At 51.8% G+C, this 20806-nt stretch overlaps 3 protein-coding genes across 8 annotated transcripts; 2 read left to right on the top strand and 1 right to left on the bottom strand.

Annotated features, from left to right (window-relative positions):
- Nucleotides 1–2060: 2060 nt before the first annotated feature.
- On the bottom strand, nucleotides 2061–6057 carry LOC108921403 (follistatin-related protein 3-like). 2 transcript variants are annotated; one of them, XM_029249337.1, is made up of 4 exons: nucleotides 5101–5200; nucleotides 4804–4989; nucleotides 3188–3403; nucleotides 2061–3072 (listed from the first exon to the last, which is right to left on the bottom strand). In XM_029249337.1, exons 1-4 carry the CDS (start codon nucleotides 5177–5179, stop codon nucleotides 2732–2734), a joined length of 822 nt encoding a protein of 273 aa, XP_029105170.1. In that variant the 5' UTR covers nucleotides 5180–5200; the 3' UTR covers nucleotides 2061–2731. The 2 variants fall into 2 exon arrangements, with proteins under 2 accessions (XP_029105170.1, XP_029105171.1); XM_029249338.1 differs by lacking the exon at nucleotides 5101–5200 and adding an exon at nucleotides 5763–6057 and having other exon boundaries at nucleotides 2063–3072.
- A 1170-nt stretch (nucleotides 6058–7227) lies between these two features.
- LOC108921366 (E3 ubiquitin-protein ligase RNF126-like) lies at nucleotides 7228–11174 on the top strand. 4 transcript variants are annotated; one of them, XM_018730837.1, is made up of 9 exons: nucleotides 7228–7313; nucleotides 8257–8315; nucleotides 8561–8636; nucleotides 8772–9001; nucleotides 9337–9405; nucleotides 9481–9550; nucleotides 9660–9753; nucleotides 9863–9978; nucleotides 10194–11174. In XM_018730837.1, exons 1-9 carry the CDS (start codon nucleotides 7239–7241, stop codon nucleotides 10359–10361), a joined length of 957 nt encoding a protein of 318 aa, XP_018586353.1. In that variant the 5' UTR covers nucleotides 7228–7238; the 3' UTR covers nucleotides 10362–11174. The 4 variants fall into 4 exon arrangements, with proteins under 4 accessions (XP_018586353.1, XP_018586351.1, XP_018586350.1 ...); XM_018730835.1 differs by having other exon boundaries at nucleotides 7232–7313; nucleotides 7689–8315; XM_018730834.1 differs by lacking the exon at nucleotides 7228–7313 and having other exon boundaries at nucleotides 7616–8315.
- A 706-nt stretch (nucleotides 11175–11880) lies between these two features.
- Nucleotides 11881–20370, top strand: LOC108921739 (basigin-like). Of its 2 annotated transcripts, XM_018731398.1 has the most exons (8): nucleotides 11881–12059; nucleotides 16604–16769; nucleotides 17113–17204; nucleotides 17342–17481; nucleotides 17612–17882; nucleotides 18969–18993; nucleotides 19080–19153; nucleotides 19400–20370. In XM_018731398.1, exons 1-7 carry the CDS (start codon nucleotides 11993–11995, stop codon nucleotides 19138–19140), a joined length of 822 nt encoding a protein of 273 aa, XP_018586914.1. In that variant the 5' UTR covers nucleotides 11881–11992; the 3' UTR covers nucleotides 19141–19153; nucleotides 19400–20370. The 2 variants fall into 2 exon arrangements, with proteins under 2 accessions (XP_018586914.1, XP_018586913.1); XM_018731397.2 differs by lacking the exons at nucleotides 18969–18993; nucleotides 19080–19153; nucleotides 19400–20370 and having other exon boundaries at nucleotides 17612–18962.
- Nucleotides 20371–20806: the final 436 nt, after the last annotated feature.

The raw sequence follows: 20806 nt of genomic DNA, 5'->3' as shown, positions 1-20806 counted from the left end.
GCGTCCAGTGTTTTTACCGGACAAGCCCGCAGCCGGAGACGAGCGCTGGAGACGCGTCCTGTTTGTCTTCAACGAGCTTCTTCACTTGTACATCGACAAACACACGAGGAGGGAACATCTGGAGGCCCTCAGGTTCCACTCAGCTGCACTTCACATTCGGTGTGCGAACGGGGGCCCAACGTGCCGCTGTCCGCTTCCGGGCTGTCCGGCGTCCAGCGCACGGTGTCCTCGCGCCGATCCTTCCCCGCACTTACTTTTCTTCATACTCTTTTACACCGTTAAACTGATTTACCCCTTTGTTCAATGTGCCGCGGTCCAGGGGCGGCGGCAGGAGCGCCAACCGCTGCGCCACCCGGTGTCCCCGACCCATGGCGGCGGGGGAGGGGGGGAAGGGGGGGTGAATGTGTCAGCAGCAGCAGTTTTTCACTCGGTGCCCCCAGCACCTGTGCCTGCGTGTCCTTGGCATGTGCCGATTGGCTACTGAGACACGCTGCCCCCTGGCCGTGGCTGCAGCCTCGTCTCGAACCCGAAGCGCCGCAGCGGGAGCTTCCTCTTCCTGTTTGCTGCAGTGTTTACAGCAAGAGGAGAAACATGCGTGACTCAGCCCAGCCTCACTCACTTTTTCCACAGAAACCTTTTTACTCCCTCCGTGGCTCTGATGACGGGGCCGCCGACGGGGCGCTCCGGTGCCGGTGACGTCAGGCCTGGAGACGTGTGTGTCGCCATGGCAACGCACGTCAACGTAAAAAGGCCTGCAGCGTCTCCTTATTACTGTGCCGTTAGTGTCCCGATGCCGTCCGCTGGCTCCTCGACTTACGAAAGATTTAATCGTTTACCTTTAGCTTGTAGCGTAGCGGTTAGAACTGCTTCCTTTGAACCCAAAGGTTGTGGGTTCGAGTCTCATCTCTGCCAGTTGTGTCCTTGAGCAAGGGACTAACCCTCAACTGCTCAGTTGTAAAAGTGCCCAGTTCTATCACTGGGTATAAATGTAAAGTGTGTTTTTTTTTCAGAGGTGGACATGGAAAGTGTCGGAACAGCTGCGGGACAACATGTCTCCCGAAAGACACTTTGAAGGAGGGTGCTGTGACAGGAGAAATGGCTGGGAGCAACAGCAGCTTCCCTGCATCATGCCTGTCCCACAATTCATAGTGTCACCATGGGCTGAAGCATCAGTGGTGCTCTCCGTGGTCTCAGTGCTCCTCCGGGGGGGGGGCGTTAATAACGGAAGGTGACTAACAAACATGCGCAGGTTGCCTTTTGCTGCCGTGAAGCCGAAGCGCTCGGCGGTCACCGAGTCACGTGCCGAGGATGTGTAGCCGCACGGTGGACACGGGGGGCGACTCTGCTCCCGGCGATGAATAACATGATGTGTCAACTGGCCAGGGTGACGTGGCAACCACCGCCCTGCCACCCACCCCACCCCGGATACACACATGTCCCCTGAGGGAAAAGCCCTTCAGAGGGGTGTCACACGCCGCCGTGGCAGACGGGTTATGTGTCACTGAGCCACACATTTCAAAATATCTTCTTTAAAAGTCATATATTTCTGTGGGGAACAAACCACATGAGCTCAGAACTGCAGTTCATTCCTCATTTTTATTGCCGAAGGCTCAGTGTGTATCGCAGCAGAGGGGCAGACGCTCTCGAACCCGGGCCTGCGGGTCGGCCCCACCGAGACGGGTCACCTGGAAATCTGTCGCTCGGCGTGAGAAGGCTGGGGTTTCCATGGGAACGGCCTGTCGCGGCCCCACGACGATCCCCGCCGAGGCGCTCGCCAGCTGAGGCGAGAGCAGCGTGGAGCGATGACCCCCCCAAGGCGCTGGAGCTCAAAGACATGTGGCGGTGGTCCGGAGAGCCCTGCAGACTGTTCTCCTTCGCTTCTCTGGCACTTCCGGCATCGGCCTCGAACACTTAGTGACCTACCCTCCTTCCCACAGCAGGTTCATTTTTTCTCGGTCGTGAGAACCGCTGCAGGAGGGGGATTCGAACCAAGAAACCTCTCCCTGCACCTCTAATCCCGGAGAGAGTGCGTTTGGGTTCGAGAGCAGAGCTCATCGGCGCCCGCGAGGCCACCCGAGGGCCACGTCCTGCAGGGACAGGGCAGCGTGCGAGTGCGCAGCTCCACCGGGGGGCGCTATTGTGGCGCCTCACTTGCGCTCAGCACGCAGATTGTCCGCCATGGACAGCACTTCGGGGTCAAAGGGACAAAACTGGAGACACGACACAAGACTTGACATGTCTTTATATTGTCTTTATAAAAAGTCCATACAAATGTACAAAAACCAGGTGTTACATCTGTGCCTCAAACACTCCAACTGTTCCTACTATTTACAATAAATGAAATTTACCATTGTTAATTGAGTTCAGAATCAGAAGTTCAACAAACTCTGAATCAACACAAAATGCTTGTAGAAATTCCAGCAACGATCTCGTTAAGTGAGACAAAGGCTGTTAGTGGCACCGCTGAGGAAGAGCGAAATTGTACGAAACTGTGTCGCACCTGCAGTTGGACAACGTGTGAGGGACGTGAGCGACACGTCCATCTCGGACTGAACCGGTGAGATGCTTCCGAAGAGCAAAGAAAAAGTGAATAAAAAACCACTTTAATTGATACGCGGCATCGATGCGCTCACTGGAGCTGCGCTTGGGCTGTGCCGAACTCTCGGAACGGCGGCGCCCGGCTGGACCGAACGCCCGAGTTGCGCCCCCTGCGCAGAGCGCCCCCGCGGGGCTACGGCGCTTCCCCCGGGTGCTCCTTGTCGGCGGCGCTCCTCAGCGCGGCGGTCCAATCGGAGCGCGGGAACGCTGGGCGCGGCGATGACCTCGAGGGCCCCCCGGACTCGCCCGTGCAGGGGCCGTAATGACGCACGCCTATGGAGTGGCCCTGGAAGCAGGTGGCCCTGCGCAGGTGGCACACGCTGGCGTACGTCACGTTGTCGTTGCCGCAGACGGGCGACTCCGTCGCCGGGGGCGACGGACACGGGTCCCTGGTGCACGTGACGCAGTAGGCGCTGCCCGTCTGGTCCGTCACACAGGAGCTGGAGCCGGGACACACCACTGTGGAGCAGGACTCTGGGGACAGTGTCACAGTGTCACCGTGAGAGGGTCACTCTTTTCCAGCGTAGCCATAGTACAGTGTACAGGTGTCCCGGCGACGGTAATACGGTGTACAGCGTAACACACTCACTCTGACACTCGCCCTGGTACATGACGTCGAGGTCAGGCTGGCCCTGGCAGCGCGCCAGCAGGAGCGCACACTTGTCACCGTAGGATCTGCCGTCGGTGCCGCACACGGCCCGGCCGCGGGTCTCCTCGGGGCAGTCCGGCGAGCACACGCACTGCGGACGGCCGCCCTTCATCTTACACACCTTCGCCGGACCGCAGCTCACACCCTCGCACGTCTCTGTGGGGGGAGGGGGGCACCGTTACCCTCCGTGCAGCCTTTGGGTGACCAGCGTGGGCAGGACGATCGCCGCCGCTATCTCCAGGCCTCCGGCTGCTGCACGTACAGCCCCAGGTTCACGTCCAGCTGGCGAGCGCTTGTGCGCCACACTCCCACTCACACTTGACATCAGAGCGGGGAAATGAGGAGAAATCTGGATGAGCGCTCCCCCCGCTACCCCCACCCCCGTTTTCCAGGAATGGGACGGCCCCTGATTGTCTGCACGACGGGGGCCGTGTCAGTTCCGTCCTATGCGTACGAAGCGGTGTGTGTGTGCGTACATGTGCGTGTGTGTGTGTGCGGGGCGCCCCTGACCTACTGAGGGCACTGTGAGCTTCCGCACTCCCAGAAGTGCCCAGTGTCTCGCTCGGTGCCTGGTGCTCCGCTGAAAGGGCCCCCTGCTGCAGAGGGGGATCGGAGCCACTTCCAGAGGGTGGGGCAGCCTGGGGCCAAAGCGAGGGTTCGAATGCTCTGAAGCGCAGAGCAGCAAGAGCTCAAGCAGGACATAGTGTAGAGCAGTCACAGTCAATTCAAACGCCGTGGGATTTTCACGCTGCGCTGCACCACGTGGGGGGGGACACGTCTCCCGTTGCATCGTGGGACTCATTTGGGCCCGGGGGAATAGGACGGCGAGCGCGGGACGCGTCCGAGCTGGGGATGGGAACGCGGCGGGGCTTTGAACCCTCACCCCTCCGGAGGTGGGCGGTGCGCTGGGGGGAGAGTGGGGGAGCTCCCAGCAGCCCATCTGCTTTGGACCCCTCACATTCCACACTGATGTCATTTACAGGCCACACATGCGGCGTGTCCCCCGACTCGAGGTGCGCCGCGTCTGAAGGGACGTCCGGAACCGGGGCCACGTTCTCTTCCCATCATTCATCACACAGCTGAGCAGCTTAAGGGGAAAAACACACAACGCGTTCCACTCGCTCCAGCTTTTGCGTCATGTGCACAACGGCCGTGGCGGCCTTTTCCGCCACCTTAGCGTTACCGCGGTAACGACTCGAAAACTGAGCACGTCCAAGGACAGAACTGTAGCTTCGATGCAACTTCACAGAAGACGCCGATCGAAGGAGAAAACGCGGCAACGCTCATCGTGCGCCACTTTTCCGATCCGATGTGCCGCGTTTAACATTACGTTCGCGTTCGTGCGGTTTTTTCCTCTCCGGAGACACGAAGGAGTACAAACGGAGTGTGACTGACAGCAAAACTCTTTCCGTCCATAAAGCGCGGCGTGTTTGTGAAGCCTGTCGAGAATTCCCCATGCCTGTCCTCAGCTGACCCCCGCAGCTCCGACGGCTTTACCTAATCAACAACGCGTTCAGCCATGCGCGCGCACACACAGGCCCCCGTGCGGAACTCACCTTTGCAGGGCCTGCAGGCCACCATGCCCAGCAGGGAGAGCAGGCTGACGGTGCCGAGGGACACGCTGCTGTTGGACCAGGCGCGCTCCACGCCGCTCCCGCCGCAGCACTCCTCGTAGCTGACTGTCCGCAGCAGCACCACGGCGCAGCGCGGCTCACGGCTCTGCTGCAGCCAGCACAGGCCCGCTGGGGGGACAGGGGTCACCGGTGACACACGCACATGTGCAACACACACACCGCACACACACATACACACACACTGCATAATGTGTTCGGTGTCTGCGATGTGCAACGCACCTCTTGTGGCTTTTCCTGCGGGACCAAATACATTTCCATCTGTCTGTCTATCTATGCATCTACTTGTCCATCCATCCATCGATCCATCCGTCCATCCATCCATCCATCCATCCATCCATCCATCTGTCCGTCCGTCCATCCATCCGTTCGTCCATCCATCCATCCATCCATCTGTCCGTCCATCTTGGAGACAGTGATTTGTTCCTTTACTTTACACTGCAAGAACATGCCATAAGTTAGTTCATATCAGCACCTCCAAGACCCCTCATTATTAGTAACTCAACACTTGACTTTGTTTCCGCTGCAACACACAGTTATTCACCACTGTGACAACATGAGAAACCCCACGTTACACCACACAGCTCTTTGTTCTTTATTGCTGCTCATCACTTCTTTGTTTCAGTCCCTATGAGACAGTTTTCCACCTGGATGCTGGATGTAGGGAGACAGAGGAGGTGTTTGAGTGTGTGTGTGTGTGTGTGTGTGTGTGTGTGTGTCTGCGACTCCCAGAAGCAGTTCTCAGATGTCTCACCTGTTCGCCTCGGTACCGAGCAACACATCTGTACTATAGCAACATGTTAAAATTCACATGTGACACACAGAACGGTTAAAGTCGCATAAGAGAAACGGACAGAGTGGGAAGAGGGCAGTACAGTACTCACCATTTACACTGCTGTGTCCAGTAAAGCCGCACATTGTCAGAACAGTAACAGAGAGGAAGAACTTCATGATGCTGTTGTTGTTGTTGTTGTTGTTGTGTCATATGAGGTACGATGTTATCATGTAAAAGTAGCAGCCGAACCCAGCAGCTGTGATGGTGTTGGTGACCCGATGCCTGCAGTCTGCTCTGACTCACGGAATCACTGAGTGTGTCGAGTGTGTCGAGTGTGCGCAAAGGGATCCCGCTCCGCCTCTTTATAAATATTTGGCCGGGCCTCTCGGGGCTCCTGGGATTGGCCCGGCTTCGAACCCGGGGCGGCGGGGGGCCGGGCGGCGCGTGTCTGCGGGACGGCGTGTGCGCGCTTCCTTTGGGGGGGGGGCAGAGTGTGTCTGGGCGCTGACTCACCCCCCCCGAACCGCAGCCCACAGCCCGATGCGCTCAGACGTCACTGCGCTCGCTTTACTGGAAGGCGGTGGCGAGGCGCTCTGGGAAGCGGCGCACATGGAGAGAGAGGGAACGAAACAAAGTGCTTCGCTTCACAAGGTGCCGATGAGCACGATGTGTGTGTGTGTGTGTGTTACATTTCGAAGGTCCTCCTCAAGGTCGCGATGCGAACCTGCGAAATCACAGCAGTGCTGGCGGCCCAACCCTTCCTCTCTCGCGCTCCTGGGCTGCCCTTGGGTTCGGGTGCCCCGCGCTGCGGGGATCGGCCCCAGACCCCTGCGACCCTCTCTTGGAGAGCGAGTGACCTTGGCGCACTGCCCCGGGACCATCATCGGTGGTTAGGGTTAGGTTAGGGTTAGGACAAGGGTTGGGTTAGGGTGTCACCGCAAGGAGGTTACAGTTATGGTTAGAGTTAGGGAAAGGTTTAGGGTTACATTAAATTAGGTTAGGCACCCTCTGTCTTTGCTCAGTGTGCAGTGAAGGTGTACCGTGGGAAATTTGGCACTGTACAAACAGGGTGCAGGGAACGAACCCCCTGCTGCGGCACCAGGGCCCAAGAAAAGATACCATGGTACTGCGTGTGGTGCGGCAGGTACCGCGGTGCGAAGAGCCGCTTGCAGGGCAGCGTCTTTCGGACAATGGCCCCCCCTGCTGGCGGCATCATTCATTCATTTTGTCCCGCAAACTCGTGCTTACAACTTCCTGTCCAGCTGAACTCCTCAACCACACAGCTTCTCCTTTTCACATTTATTCACCTCTTCAGCCTTTCGTGTATTGAACAGTAGTAGGGTACTCTTTCGTACACGAGTCCTCCTTCTTCTCCCCCGGTACAGTAAAATACACTACAGTACAATCCAGTGGAGTAAAATACACCACACTACTACACTACACTACACTACAGTGCAGTGCAGTGCAGTACAGTACAGTACACTACACTCTCTCGAGCGAGCCTCTGCCCCCGTCCGGTTTGTCCTTCCCGTCACCCGTACCCTCGCCCCGCCCCTCGCCCCGCCCCTGACACTGCCTCGTGAAGATGGCGGAAGGTCCTCCGCGCGGCCACCGCTTCTTCTGTCACTGCTGCGCGGCCGAGACGGGCGCTGCTCTCCCGGTGAGTGAAGCGCTGCGGACAGCAGTTCGATACCGCAGTCAAGAAGCGGGGCGGTGCGGCGCGGCTCGTGACATAATAACTCGACACTGGAACATTCTGTTCGGGCTGAGGCAGTGAGTGACTGTGTGTGAGTGAGTTATTATGGAGACACAGTGTGTACTGCCAGGAGTGTGTGTGTGAGAGAGGGAGATTGTTGACAGGAGAATTATTAATGGTTTGAGGTAATAATTTACTACTGGAGTAAGAAAAACAAATTCAGTGCAACAACTGTCTCTCTCTCTCTCACACACACACACACACACACACACACACACACACACACACACACACCAATATGATCACAGACCAGCATCACCGTGGTCTTCAACACCGCAGGTCTAACAGTCCCCACCGTGTGTGTCGGTGAGCTGCACCCTTCTTCTCAGATCCTCTTCCAAGGTGACAGTTTACCTCAAACCAGGACATCGCCATGGCAACGAGTCCACGTCTCCAGGCTGCCCCCTTCAGTGCGGATGGACGTTGTGAGGGGGTCCGGCAGATGATCCTTGTGGGAACATCAACATCGCCCACATGAGTCTGTCACACGTACCCACATCAGAGAGTTTACTGCGGTACATTTAGTGGCTCCCTCACTCCAACAAGGGCACACGGTTTACCGCGGTTCTGTCTCAATGACTTGTGAGGGCACCTGCTTTACATCGTTTACCATATGTTCATGCTGTACACGTGGATGCAAGTCGCAGCTGGAGATTTTGAGTGTTTCTTGTATTTTTTTTACCGTTACTGTACTGCTGTGTTGCGATGGTCCAGCATCCTGCGCCATCAACGCGGCGCGCTTCCGGACCTTTCCGTGCTGGCGCGTCACGCCGGGCCGCTCGAATCACGCCGTGGTTCCGAGGGCCCGGAGCCCGTTCTGAGCACTGTTCCCCGACCTCTTTTGCAGGACTACACGTGTCCGAGATGCGAGTCGGGCTTCATCGAGGAGCTCCCGCAAGAGGGAAGGTATCGGCACAGTCGTGCACCCGCAGACCCCGGAAAGTGGCTCTCGCACCCAGGACTGAGTGCCGTGTCCTCTTAATGGTCACGGCTCGAGGGTCCAAATGAGCCAGCCTGCTGCGGCGCATGTTGCCGCGGCGACGCGTTGACCGTGGATGCGGCGTTGCTGTCTTTGACTAGTGTTTGATGGTAAGAACCACGTGTGTGATTCTGGTGCCGTGACCCGACCTCTGGGCTTTGTGTGCCGCCAGCACGGAGAGTGGGTCCGCACCTACGTCCAGGGCCGCCGCCGCCTCCGGGGCAGAGCCAGAGCGTCGGCCATTTGAGGTTTGTGAGTGTCGCCCTTCCTTCCCTCCTCGCTGAAAGTGTGGAAGCCACTCTGCTCCGCTGAGGGTTGGAGGTAGAACGCCGAATATGAATATGAATCTCACTACCCATCATTCTGTTCCCTCCATCTCTCAGAATGCGGAGCGACAGCTGTTCGCGTTTCCCTCGGCTTACGGCCAGTTTGCCGTGGGCATCTTTGACGAGAGCTTCGACTTGGGAGCGGGTTCGCTGCCGGCAGAGGAGGAGGAGGAGCCCGAGGCACAGGCCCAGGGGGGACAGGAGTCCCCGTCGGCACGGCAGTCAGGCAGCAGGCAACTGCGGCGAGGGCCGACTCGACGGCCTGAGGGTGTGCCCACGCTGGAAGGGTAAAAACAACCTCTGTGCCGGACCCAAAAGCTGCTTACTGTCGGTTCCCATGGAAATGCACTTAAAGCCACGAGAGGTATCGTGGAACACCATTAATAGACATGGTCTTTAACTTTGAGAAATCACCGTTCCGACAAGGAGATGCGAAATCAGTCCGTCTGTGAACATATTACAGGTCCCTTTCCGTGTCGAAGGAGGTGAAATAATCGGTAGAAGGAAAAGGGAACAGAAATGTCCTCATTTCACAAACCTGCGTAACGGAGCCGTTGCATAATGTGGTGGTTTTTTTCTTTATATACCATTATTTATTTATTTTCCTTGTTTGCTCCCTCAGGATCATCCAACAGCTTGTGAATGGAATCATGGGGCCCACGGCGATGCCAGGCCTCGGCGCCGCGCCCTGGTACGTGTGCGTGTGCATGCGTGCGGGTGCAGTTTCTGTTGTGGCGCCTTAAGGCATTTTGGATTTCCTTTCCAGGGGGGTGTTGCACTCGAGCCCCATGGACTATGTGTGGGGTGCCAACGGACTAGACGCCATCATTACCCAGGTGCGGAGTGTGGTACTGTGTCGTCTTTTCACCCGGGTACGACAGGGGCAGCCGCTGTAAACATACAGTGGTGTTGTGACCCCATTCGCCCTCTGCTGTCTTTTTCCAGCTGTTGAATCAGTTTGAGAACTCAGGACCGCCGCCCGCAGACCGGGACAAGATCAAGAGCCTTCCGACGGTCCAGGTGACGGAGGAACACGTGGGTGAGTCGCTGGTGTCGTCCCGTGCCGGCAGGAGCGTGAGTGCGTGTGCGTGTGAGTGATGACGACGGGACTGGTTCACAGTGACCCACCGGCCTACTCTACCCACCAGGTTCGGGACTCGAGTGTCCTGTGTGCAAGGAGGACTATAGCGTGGGCGAGAGCGTCCGGCAGCTTCCCTGCAGCCACCTGTTCCACAACGACTGCATCGTCCCCTGGCTGGAGCAGGTGGGCTGTTAGAGTAGCAGGGAACCGCGGGCGGTTTTGCTGTCGGTTTGGGTCCGCAATGCTGCAGGTTCAAATCCCATGAAGGGAACTGCTGCTGGATCCTTTGGATATCATCACTTCAGAGAAGAACCACCTGTATGAAGAAATAAAAATGTGCGGTAGTTTAATAAGCAGAGGTGATGATGATGATGACGCCCCCCCTCCTCCCGTTTCAGCATGACACGTGTCCAGTGTGCCGGAAGAGCCTCAGCGGACAGAACACGGCGACGAACCCCCCAGACGTGTCAGGGATGAACTTCTCACACTCTTCGTCTTCATCGTCTTCCTCACCTTGTACACCTTCCACCTCCCCCAGTGACGAGAACGTGGACAACAACTCGTAAAACTTCGCCGGGGGGGTTCTGTCGGGGCACCCCCTGGGGATCGCGGCGGAGCTGAACCCAGCACAGACGTTGATGCTCTCAATGTGGACAGACGCACTGCTGTGCGATGAGGGCTCCGCGACGATCACTCCGATGACTGTGGGACACAGGGGGAGGGGGCTGGTGGGTGGGGTTGCCGACCACCCAGGCTGACAGGTAGAGCTGATTCTGTGGTACGCTTTGGTGGAGCCGTTTGGAGTCTCTCTGTATTCTTCAACACTCAGGACAGAGCCCTTCTTTACATCGTTTGTCATCACTTCCTTTGGCCGTACAGCTGCGATGAGGGGTCACAGGTTACTGTATGAACTCATGTTTTTATATTTTTAGGATTGAAACCATTCTCTCTTTGTGTGTACGGCCCAAGGATCTGAGAACTGTGCTTCCCTGCCTGCCCTGGGGGTAAACAAGGTGCAGGTTGCTCCATGGAGACACCAGGATGCGTTTGCACCGTTCGGTGAGCTCGGTGTGCCAGCTGCTCTCCGCATGCGTTTGGGTTCACATCCCTCTTTTGTGTGTCGCGATGGACTCCATCAGTACCAAATTGCATCTTCGTTTATACGCTGAACATTTCAGCTGTTCCCTAACTTCTCCTCGTATTGTAAAAGCTGGGCATATCTTAGTAACGGGGGGAATTTATCCTTCTCCATAAACATCAGGTTCCCATGCGTTGGTGTCTGTGGTGTCCTTTCGTACTGTGATTGTAAGTTATGTGGAAAGTTTAACTTATTTTCGAGTTGTTTTGTAAAAATCATAATAAAACAAAGTGGTCATGCAAGTCAGCGAGTTACTTTGGCAGTGAGTTAATGGGCAGCATGGTGGCACAGCGAGTAGCGCTGCTCTCTCACAGTGCCTGGGTGGTGCAAGAGGACGTGGGCTGAAATCCCGCTCAGTCTGCGTGGAGTTTGTACGTTCTCCCCATCATGTCTGCATGAGTTTCCTCTGGGTGCTCTGGTTTCCTCCCACAGTCCAAAGACATGCTGTTCAGGTTTCCCATAGTGTGTGTGCTCCACTGATGTATGGATGAGTGACCCATTGTATGTAGTGTATTTAACAGTGTAAGTCACTGGTGAATAAGGTGTGTGGACTGATAACATTACTTAAGAGTTCACTGGACGTCGTTTTGGAGAAAAGCATCTGCTAAATAAGTAAATATGTAAACTTCACAGATTTAAGTGATGCCGCACCTTCAAACTCCCCTTTACCTAGTGGTTACAGCAACTGCCTTAGGTGCCAGAGGTCACAGGTTTGAGCCCCCACCTCTAGCTAAGTACTTACCCTAAATTACTTACCCAGTAAAATTACCCATCTGTATAAATGGCTAAATAACTGTAACCTTGACACTAAATCACTTTAGAGAAAAGCATCAACTAAATGCATAACTCATAAGTGTCACGGTCAGAGGTCTTGAACCGCTTGACTGTCTTTAACCGGAAATCCGGGTGGCGTGATGACGTCGAGCGTACGCGCAGACGCACGCGCCCGTCGTAGAAGGAGCGGAAGGCCGGAGAGGGTTGGAGCTCGAGAGATAGGAGCCAAGGTTGTGGTGTGAGGAGGACATTTCGAGTTTAGCGTCGCCTGTGTCGACGATAAAGATGAAAATGATGATGCTGCTGGGTGTCGCTGCGTTCGTCCTGTGCCTTTGTGGAGCTAAGGCTTCAGGTGAGAGATGTTTTTTTTTTTTTTGGACAAAATTAAATGCCGTGTCGTGTGTTCTTTTAGACTAGTTTACCAACAACAAGGAGGAGGAGGCGGTGGAAATGATGGTACAATACGCCTAAGAACACAGTTCTTAGCGCGCGGTGAACCAACCGAACCGTTTCAGAATATTAATCGAACGTCGTACGGTACCGTGTCGTCCAGCCAGGCTGCTAGGGGATGGTTAACTTAATGTTGAGCTCGCGGCGTGTGTGTGGAGCGCGCGCCGCTCGCTCTTGTCCTCGAGCAGGAACTAAAATGGCCGAAGAAGAAGGGGCGCGCGACTCGCTCGCTGGTTGGAGCGCCGAGCGGGTAGTAGTTAATACTCTACTGTACCGGTCGCCCGGGGCTCCAACTCGGTGGTAGTTATCATGTGATGATTGACTGTGGTCGGACTCACTGGGTAGTTGATCGCCAGAACAGAAGTGAAAACGATTTTGCTATCGCCGTGTTCACGGTGTTTTAAGGAAAGGGGGGGAAAAAAAAAAAAAAAAAAACCCGAGTTCGACACTCACTGTGAGTGTGAGGTAACAGACCGTGACGGTCAATGTTCTTCACACAGGATGTGTGTTAATACATGAACGTGTCGCTTAGCGCCGCGGACCGGGACACGTGACACGTGTGTGTGTACCCTGCTCTCCTTATCCAAAGTGTGAGCGTTTAACACTGGCGTGGTGTTAATTACTGTACTGCTTTTACCTCATTGCCTCCCCCAGTCAGTGTGAATGGTGATGGGGACAGAACTAGTGAAAGGTGTATTCTTTCTTTCTCTCTCTCACACACACACACACACACACACACACACACACTTCCCATGTGGCGTCCACTACTGGGAGCTCTAGTCAGAGTTTGTTGTAACTGAATCTAATGTTCACACTGTTGCGATGTGGCCTGTTCGTGAAACTTAAGTGCTGTGGTTGAAGCGCCGCAGCGGTGCCATTTCCTCATCTGTTCATCTCCTTGTTCTTTTAGCGAATTCCCCCCCCCCCCCCCCTTTTCATCTCCATCACAGGCGACCGTTCTTTCTCAGAAAGAACAGGCCACGTTTAGGGGACTCGCACTCGGTGATCTGTGGAACTAGTCACCGTATCAGTGTATCGCCCATTAACCGGCTCACGTGTGCAGCTCAGCGCCAACTTGTTTCGCGCACTCTAATAACTTTTCATCGTTTCGACACCTTTGGGTTTAAACAGTTAACTGTTGCTCTGCAAACAGCGTGTCTGTTATCGCACCAGGTACGGGTATCTGCCCTCTTGTACCCGGTGAACAATTCATACACTTTATAATGGCCACTCAGCCCTGCGGAATTATGTGTGAAGCAGAAGCTTTTAAACTCTTAAAATGCTTTTTAAAGTGTGTAAACTTAAGCTAGGAAGCGGAGTCGTACGCTACGTATGAGCAGTGTCACCCTTACCCAGCAGGACGAGTACAAGTGGGAGGAGACACGGCAGCTCCCTGCGATGTCCCAGTTGCCTGAGGTGGTGGTTTTGGTGTCCCTTTAAAGGAACAAGTTGAGCTGTGTCCACCTAAAGGTCACCCCATGATCGCAAGTTGTCAAGCTTTTGCATTTCAGTAAGACAATAGCTGTCAGACTTTTTTCCCTTAGTTTATTTTAAAAAAAAAAAAAAAAAGTTCTCGTTGTTGGACCAATTAAGATCTGATGGTCCCCTCCACTTGTTTACTGTATGTATTCTGTGTCTCTCTTAATCTCAGTCCCTGTTGCTTGTTTTTGTGAGTGAACTTAGAACTTTCGCCGTGTTTTTTTCCTCTGCCTGTTGCCTCTAGGTTTTATGTTGGAATGAAGTGGAAATCGCCCAGCGGGTGGTTTTTACAGTAAATCTTTTGTTTGCTGCGAGAATGTTAATCTTGTTTGTGTCAGGCAGCAACGTGCGATTTCTCCATGCCGTTGCTGCGCTGAGGCTCCGCACGGGCGGGGGAGTTGAGACAGGCGAAACGGAACGAGGTCAGAAAGAACTTAGCGGAGGGTCTCTTTCACAGCGGAGATCTCCTTCCTGTTCACCTGAAGCGGTTGTGTTGTGTGGGAGGTGTGGACTGCAAGGGAAATTAAAAAATATTCGAGGCTCAGAGCTGTTTCATTTATTTGTGTCTCTTTGGTGTTTGCGCAAGACTGAAAGGAACTGAGACCTTATGAAATGTTGTCGATCGTCTTGCGAAGGCATTTCCGAATACATCACCTTCATTCCATAATGTGCAAATGGATACTTTGTGTTCAGCAGGTGTACGTGATTCTACATTCTTAAGCATATGTGTTGCTTCAGGTGAAGGTGGTTTTGGTTTGAAAAAGGCCCTTCGAGATGCTGTCATTGGTGGAATTTATTACCTTGGTGGTTTGATGTTAAGGCTTCCTGTTTCACTTTTCCTTTCACCATGTCTTTTCAACCATCCTCACAAAAGTTATTTTTCCTCTGTCTTTTTACATCTTCTGTAAACTTAACCTAAATATTTTATTTCCCCACTTTAAAGCGCTAACCTACAAACTGTGTCTTTTTGGTTTTCATTCTATAAATTAATTTCCTTGTTTCTAATTTTCCTCCCTCTTCTGTTTTGCTTTTGCTCTGCCTTTGCCATTTGTCATAGCCCAGTAAACCATGTTATCACTAATGAATCCCAGCCAGCCGCACTGGCCTTCACTACACATCCGTCGTGAGACTTGCTGCCCTGGGAGATGATGACAAGACCAGCATATAGGTGTGGTCTAATGAAGTGGAGAGCCTGCCTGTACGTTCCCTGGTTGGCCTGGTCCTGATCTGACCTGGTCACAGTTGCTGGTCCATCCTTCCGTCCGTCCCCTGGGTCGCTCTAGTGACCAGGCCGCAGCTGAGGATCTCCGGTCATCGAGAGGGTTGGCTGGCAGGCTGACGTTGCGTATCGGCTCTCACGGGTGCCGTGTTCAGCCAGGCTCTGTAGAGGACGGTGAGCAGCTGTTGGTCCATGATCCCATGTTTCCCTGCTCTACCCTCTGGTAGTCTCCCTACTTAGCAACACCTTGTCTCCACCTTCTCCTCCCTTTGAAACAGTAGTAGTTTGGGCAGAAAACAGCTCATCAGGTACGATAACCGGAATAGGTTTGGGTGTATTTGTTTGCTTCGATAAGGTACTTAATGAACCTATTAATTTTGCCTGGCTTTTCTCAGTGTGGGGGTGGGGAAAGTTCCTTGTGTAATGTAGCTGTGTTGAAGTGTGGAGTAGATCTGGAGCTGCTGGCCGATGTTGCCTCATGCCACAGATGAGGCTGATGTTCATTCCAGCTGAGCTCTTTGGTATTGATTGAATCCACACCATGAATATACTGTGTTAAATTGAATATGTTAGTCACATATTTTTCATGTTTTACTAAACTGATTTAATTGAGGGATAATGTTCCCCTTAAGATGAATGTTAATTATTTTAGTTAACCAACTTAAACCTTAAACATTTGAGAACTAAGGGACTGACTAGCGTACATTTTGTCCTCTTTTAATTTCACGACGTGTTATTAGTGCGGTTTGTGTGGGCTTAATGCAGCTATGGGTCCATGTACACTCATTCCTGACATAACAGGATTCTGTACAGTGGGAAAATGTCTAATAGCTTGTGGAAATATATACAGCAGGATTAAAAATTCAATACTACAGCGTTTTTGCCACTTATATGGCCATTTTACTTTCATAAATGTGTTGTTCAGGATTGCACAAAACACAACAGATGTACAACCTCACACCTGTGCAGTAAACCCCATCTGAGCGAGTGTCTGTCAGAATACAGCTCGTGTTCCTGGTTATGGGTTCAGCACATTCATCATCGCAACAGCAGCAAAAATGGAATGAACACTTGTGGGAACTATATACAGACAGTTATGCTGAGTGCTGGATCATGTCGGACAATGTCTTATTGACTGTTTCAACCAATCACTTATGAATAATGTCACAGCTGGAGGTGGGATTTGAACCCTCTCCTTTGAGTCCTGTGACTGTGTTCTTCCTGAGAGCAGGACTGAGGGTGGAGTCGAGGAATGTGTTATGTAGCAAAACAGACTGACTTATTTAATGTGACCGATTCTTTTTCCAGGAACCGATTATTTGTCCTCTGTTAGACATAATTCAGTCCCCACACTGCAGGAATTTGCTTAACAGGGTGATTTAAGAGTGATGAACCCTGCTACGTGAGGGGTGAGTGTACTTTGGACACTAGAGCTGCTTGTTAGCCTTGTGCCCTGGCCGGTCCCAGGCTGCTGTTCCCTTAGAGAATGGTGCGAGCTGCCACTTCTGTGCTTCCCTTCATTGTGAGGGTGAAGAATCGCACCTCCTTCCCCGCTCATATGGATTGTGTATGTGCCCAGTATGAGTTGCCCTCACCTGTAAGATTCCCATCAACCACTGTTCAGGCCTCGGGTTCCCCTGGGCCTCACTGCAGCCAGGCTGCAGAACTGCCTGTATAAACCTAGCATGTAACAGTTCTGAGGGAAGTATGATATATCACTGTTTTGTTATGTATACATTAATATACAGATGAAGTTGTGGCTGTGCCAACGGAAGTGTTCAACGCCACCACTGCCATTCTGACCTGCAACCTCACCAACCCGTCATCCACGGTCAAGGGTCATTTCTGGGCCAAAAACAACAAAATGATTGAGAATACGCAAAAGGAGTCTTCGGACCTGCACATGGAGTACAAGTAAGGGATTCCTTTGCAGTTTGCTCGCATCAGCACTACTGTTTGTGGTTCTAGGGCCTCTGTGTCCTCTGTTGTACATGAAACATGGTAACTGTGTGGTAAACCACACTGCATAATGTTCCAGTTCAGTGGCTATTAGAATTTTAGTTTGTCACACAGTTAGTCCATCTCATGTTTGATAAAATGGTCATAAGAAACAATTTAATGAGATTACCTGTCTGTGTGTTTGATTCTACCTGTTGCTAAAGTGTTGTAAGTAGTACTGGCTGTTTATACTGCTTTGGAAAACCCAGAAAGTTTGGAATTGTGTGAAGAACACTGAATTTTATTTTCCAAACATCAGGCTGGAGAAAATTGATTCTACCACTGGAGGTATCTATGCCTGTACCTTTCGCACTGCCAATGGAGAGCTGGAAAAGACCATTGAAGTGAAAAGTAAGTCTGCCATTCTGCTGGCTTCATTGTTTCCCAGCAAAGAGACAAGTTGTGTTAAGTAAAGAGAAGGCAGTCTACAATCAGTCTAGGGGCCACTTGAGTAGCCATGTAACCCCCCCCCCCCGTTTCCCACCCAGCCCTTCCCCATGTTTCCGCCCCTAAGCACTCGGAGCACAGCATCGAGAACGACAAGGGTGTGCTGGTGTGCGTGAGCCACGGATACCCCCTGCCTACGGACTGGACGTGGTACAAACTTGACGACAGTGGAAAAAAGGAGGTTGTCGGCTTTTCTGCATTTAACACCTCATTTATAATTTTTCAACCGATACCTGTAGCATTAAGTGCTTTGATGGTGCAACATCAATGTATAGCATCTCAGTGTTAAATAGTCTTCTCTTAACCCTCAGCTCAACAACATGACTGATAAATATGAGATAAAGAGTACACCAAACAAGACTACACTGTACATCATGGACCTGAAAATTGAAACCGATGTTGGCAAGTATCAGTGCTTGGGGAAGAACGAGTTTGGCTCAGTGGAGGATACGATCCATCTGCGTGTGCGCAGTCGCCTGGCTGCTCTCTGGCCCTTCCTGGGCATTGTGGTGGAGGTGATTATCCTCATCACTGTCATCTTCATCTATGAGAAGCGGAGAAAGCCCGACGAGATCGGTGACGGTACGTTGGATGTCCCAAACGCCCCCCCCACCCCTCTTGCCTCACACATGCCTGTGGCAGTGTGCCAGTGCCAGGTGACCATTTTAAAGGTCTTGTTGGGCATGCAGAGATGTCTTGAAGTTTGAAGCATAAAATGTGACGCATAAAAAAAAAAAAAAAAAAAAAACTTTCTGCTCTCAGGAGCTGAGTGTGGACTCTAAAATACGCCCCTGTCCTCTGTTTTAACCAAAATGCTGTAATAGTTGGTGGTGTTGTCTGCTTCCAGAAGTACTGCTGCAGCCCTCTTGTTTTGTGTACATACGCTTGTTCCGTTCCCATGTTGTCATGAGTTATGTTTTGCTTTAGTTCCTGTTCAGACTTTTATTCACCCTTATTTTGTCTGCTGCTGCTTTTTTTTATGTCCCTATTTGGTAAGTTAACAAACCTGCATGCTACATTGGAGTGTTTGAGATATAAGTTTAAACTCATTGCTTTTAAGTGATGACCGTTTGGTTCTTTCACTGGGTTTGTGCAGGTTTTTTGCTTGTTTACCCCCCAACTGAGCCAAACTTCAGCCTCTCACTCGTATATCACTAGTGAAACTGCCCTGTTGCATCTGGGAGGGTGTGTGTGCGCGCGTCTGCGCTCAGCAATGCAAATGCATGGCTTCCCAGCACGGTAATCCTGTTGCATGACTTTGTTAATCTGTTTCACCAGGTTTTTACTGCAGTGGCCTATGCTTGTGAAAGGGGGGTATCTTCAGACTTTTTGTGTCCCTGTATGAGTCCTAGTAAGATGGTTGTGTGTGTGAGAGAGACAAAGAGTGAATGAGATTTTTATTTGCATGGTTCCTCTAAAATTGTGTTCATGCAGTATGTGGATAATTGTGAAGTGTGTTATACAAAACAAATTACTAGGTGGAATAATGCTTAACGTTGCAGGTTCACAGCGGCCCTGCTGTTGTACTTCTGAGCAGAGTCTTGTTTACTGAATGTATAGATGTGTGTAAACAAAGAGCTGGAAGCCAGAAAACACACAGTATATAATGTTTATACACCAGTGTGACTTCATGAGAAATGATCCTTGTGTCCTCTTCTTACCCCATAGATGATGACTCAGGAGCTGCTCCTCTGTAAGTGAAACCTTTGTGTTGTTCCTTTGTTGGTTGCTGCTCTCATCAAGGCTCTTGCTTAATTTAGGCTCATTGTCACGTTTCAGGAAGGGCGATGCTGCCACCAACCATACGGACAAGAACATCCGGCAGAGGAACTCCAACTGAGAGCAGGCTACAGGTGGGTGAGGCCACCTCCTATACACCAGAGTTGCTTCATGAATGGAAGGAGGAGGCCATGATGGGCTATCCCATTGTGACAATTAAAAAAACCATGAACTCCATTAATTCACCTCACCCTGTGTTCTGCGCACCTGTCTCTCTCGACTGGGGGTCCTGTCCTAGACACTTGTCGGGTTTCTGGTTTGTCTAAAGGGTTTGCTACGAGCACACGGTGACAAGCCCTCTTCTCTCCTCTTGCCTCTAGACGACTGCAGCCTGGGAGAGTCTCCATGTGGAGTTGCGCTCGGTGTAGCGCTTCATTAATGTCAAAATATCACTCATTATTTTTTAGAGTTTGGGTGCACGTTTCCAGAGCTTCCCAGCTCGCTGGATTCCTCGCATTGCTGGTCTTCACCCTCCCCTCGTACCCTGATCATTTCCCTCGCAGCAAAGCTACTGTTGATACTACATGTTGATTTTAAATAGGAAGGTGGCATGGTCACTACATTGTTCTCAGTATTGGTGTTGATATTTAAACCCAAATGTTTTGTAAAACAAAAAAAAAATCTGCTGTTTAAGTTCTTCTGCTAGCTACACATCTCTACTCTTCATTTGCCAGTTTTCAAAGGCCAAAGTCCAGCAGAAGCTGCACATTCTGCTGAAGATGTCAAATTGACTAAATGTTTGATTTCAGTAACCGAGGAGCACAGTGGAAGGTTGTACCAGTGCAGCTCTGCACAGAAGCCCTGTAGACACTGCCAATTTTTCTCACTACAGCAGTTTTTAATGAGTTTTTAGTCTTGCTAAAACAGTACAGCTCCACTACTCTTAAGTTATTTTGCTGAATAGATTTTCTTAATGAAATATTAAAGACCTTGATTCTGGCCACCAGTTTTTTTTAATTGCTCGTGGTAATTGTGCCATAGTTACTGTTGAGTATAAACAGAGCGGTCAGTCGTTGCCTCTGCGTGTCATTGGAGGAGCGAGCGAGGCGCTCATCGTTGTTCTCTAAGAAGGAAATACTCATTGAAAGTGTCCTAATTGTAAAACCCATGAACAGTCTGTGGCTTGATTTAAGTTTTGGACCTGGTGACACCTCAGTGAATGTGTTTTTCCTCCTTGGCCTTTTTTCAAAAGCCTTGTGTTCACTTTATTATAGTTGTGACTGGTTGTGTGCTATAGTTTAAAGCATGATTCTGATGACTTTGTGACAATAAAAATTGATTACTACATACCTACATTTGCCTTCATTTTTTTATTTATTTAAAAAAAGAGGTTATAAAATTAGGTTTGTCCTATATCACCACAAAGCACTTGCAGACACAATGAAGTCCTGCTCACCTGTGCACTCAAGCTGGCTTCATCCTGTACTACTTCCACCTGTGATGTGGGTTTTACCACTTGCCCCCCCAATAGGGCAGTCTCTCTGTGCTTCTCCTGTGCTCGAGATGTTTTCTACAGGAGTGGAAGAATGAGGTAAGATGGATCTCTCTGAAAGGTCCTATTTATACACATAAAAGGGCTTTCTGCAGCGCATATGGAGCGAGTGCAGGAAGTGCGAGACTAGCTTTCGTGGGTCTGCTCTGCTCACTAGGAGTGTCAGACAGCGTGTGGTGTGATGCTGCCACGTTTTCCTCAGAGGGTCACGGGGCTCTGATGTTCCCTGCGCTCG

Source organism: Scleropages formosus, chromosome 25, assembly GCF_900964775.1.
Source record: "Scleropages formosus chromosome 25, fSclFor1.1, whole genome shotgun sequence".
NCBI lineage: Eukaryota > Metazoa > Chordata > Actinopteri > Osteoglossiformes > Osteoglossidae > Scleropages > Scleropages formosus.
Note: the sequence above shows the minus strand (reverse complement) of the source record. Positions and strands in the feature narration are given on the sequence as shown.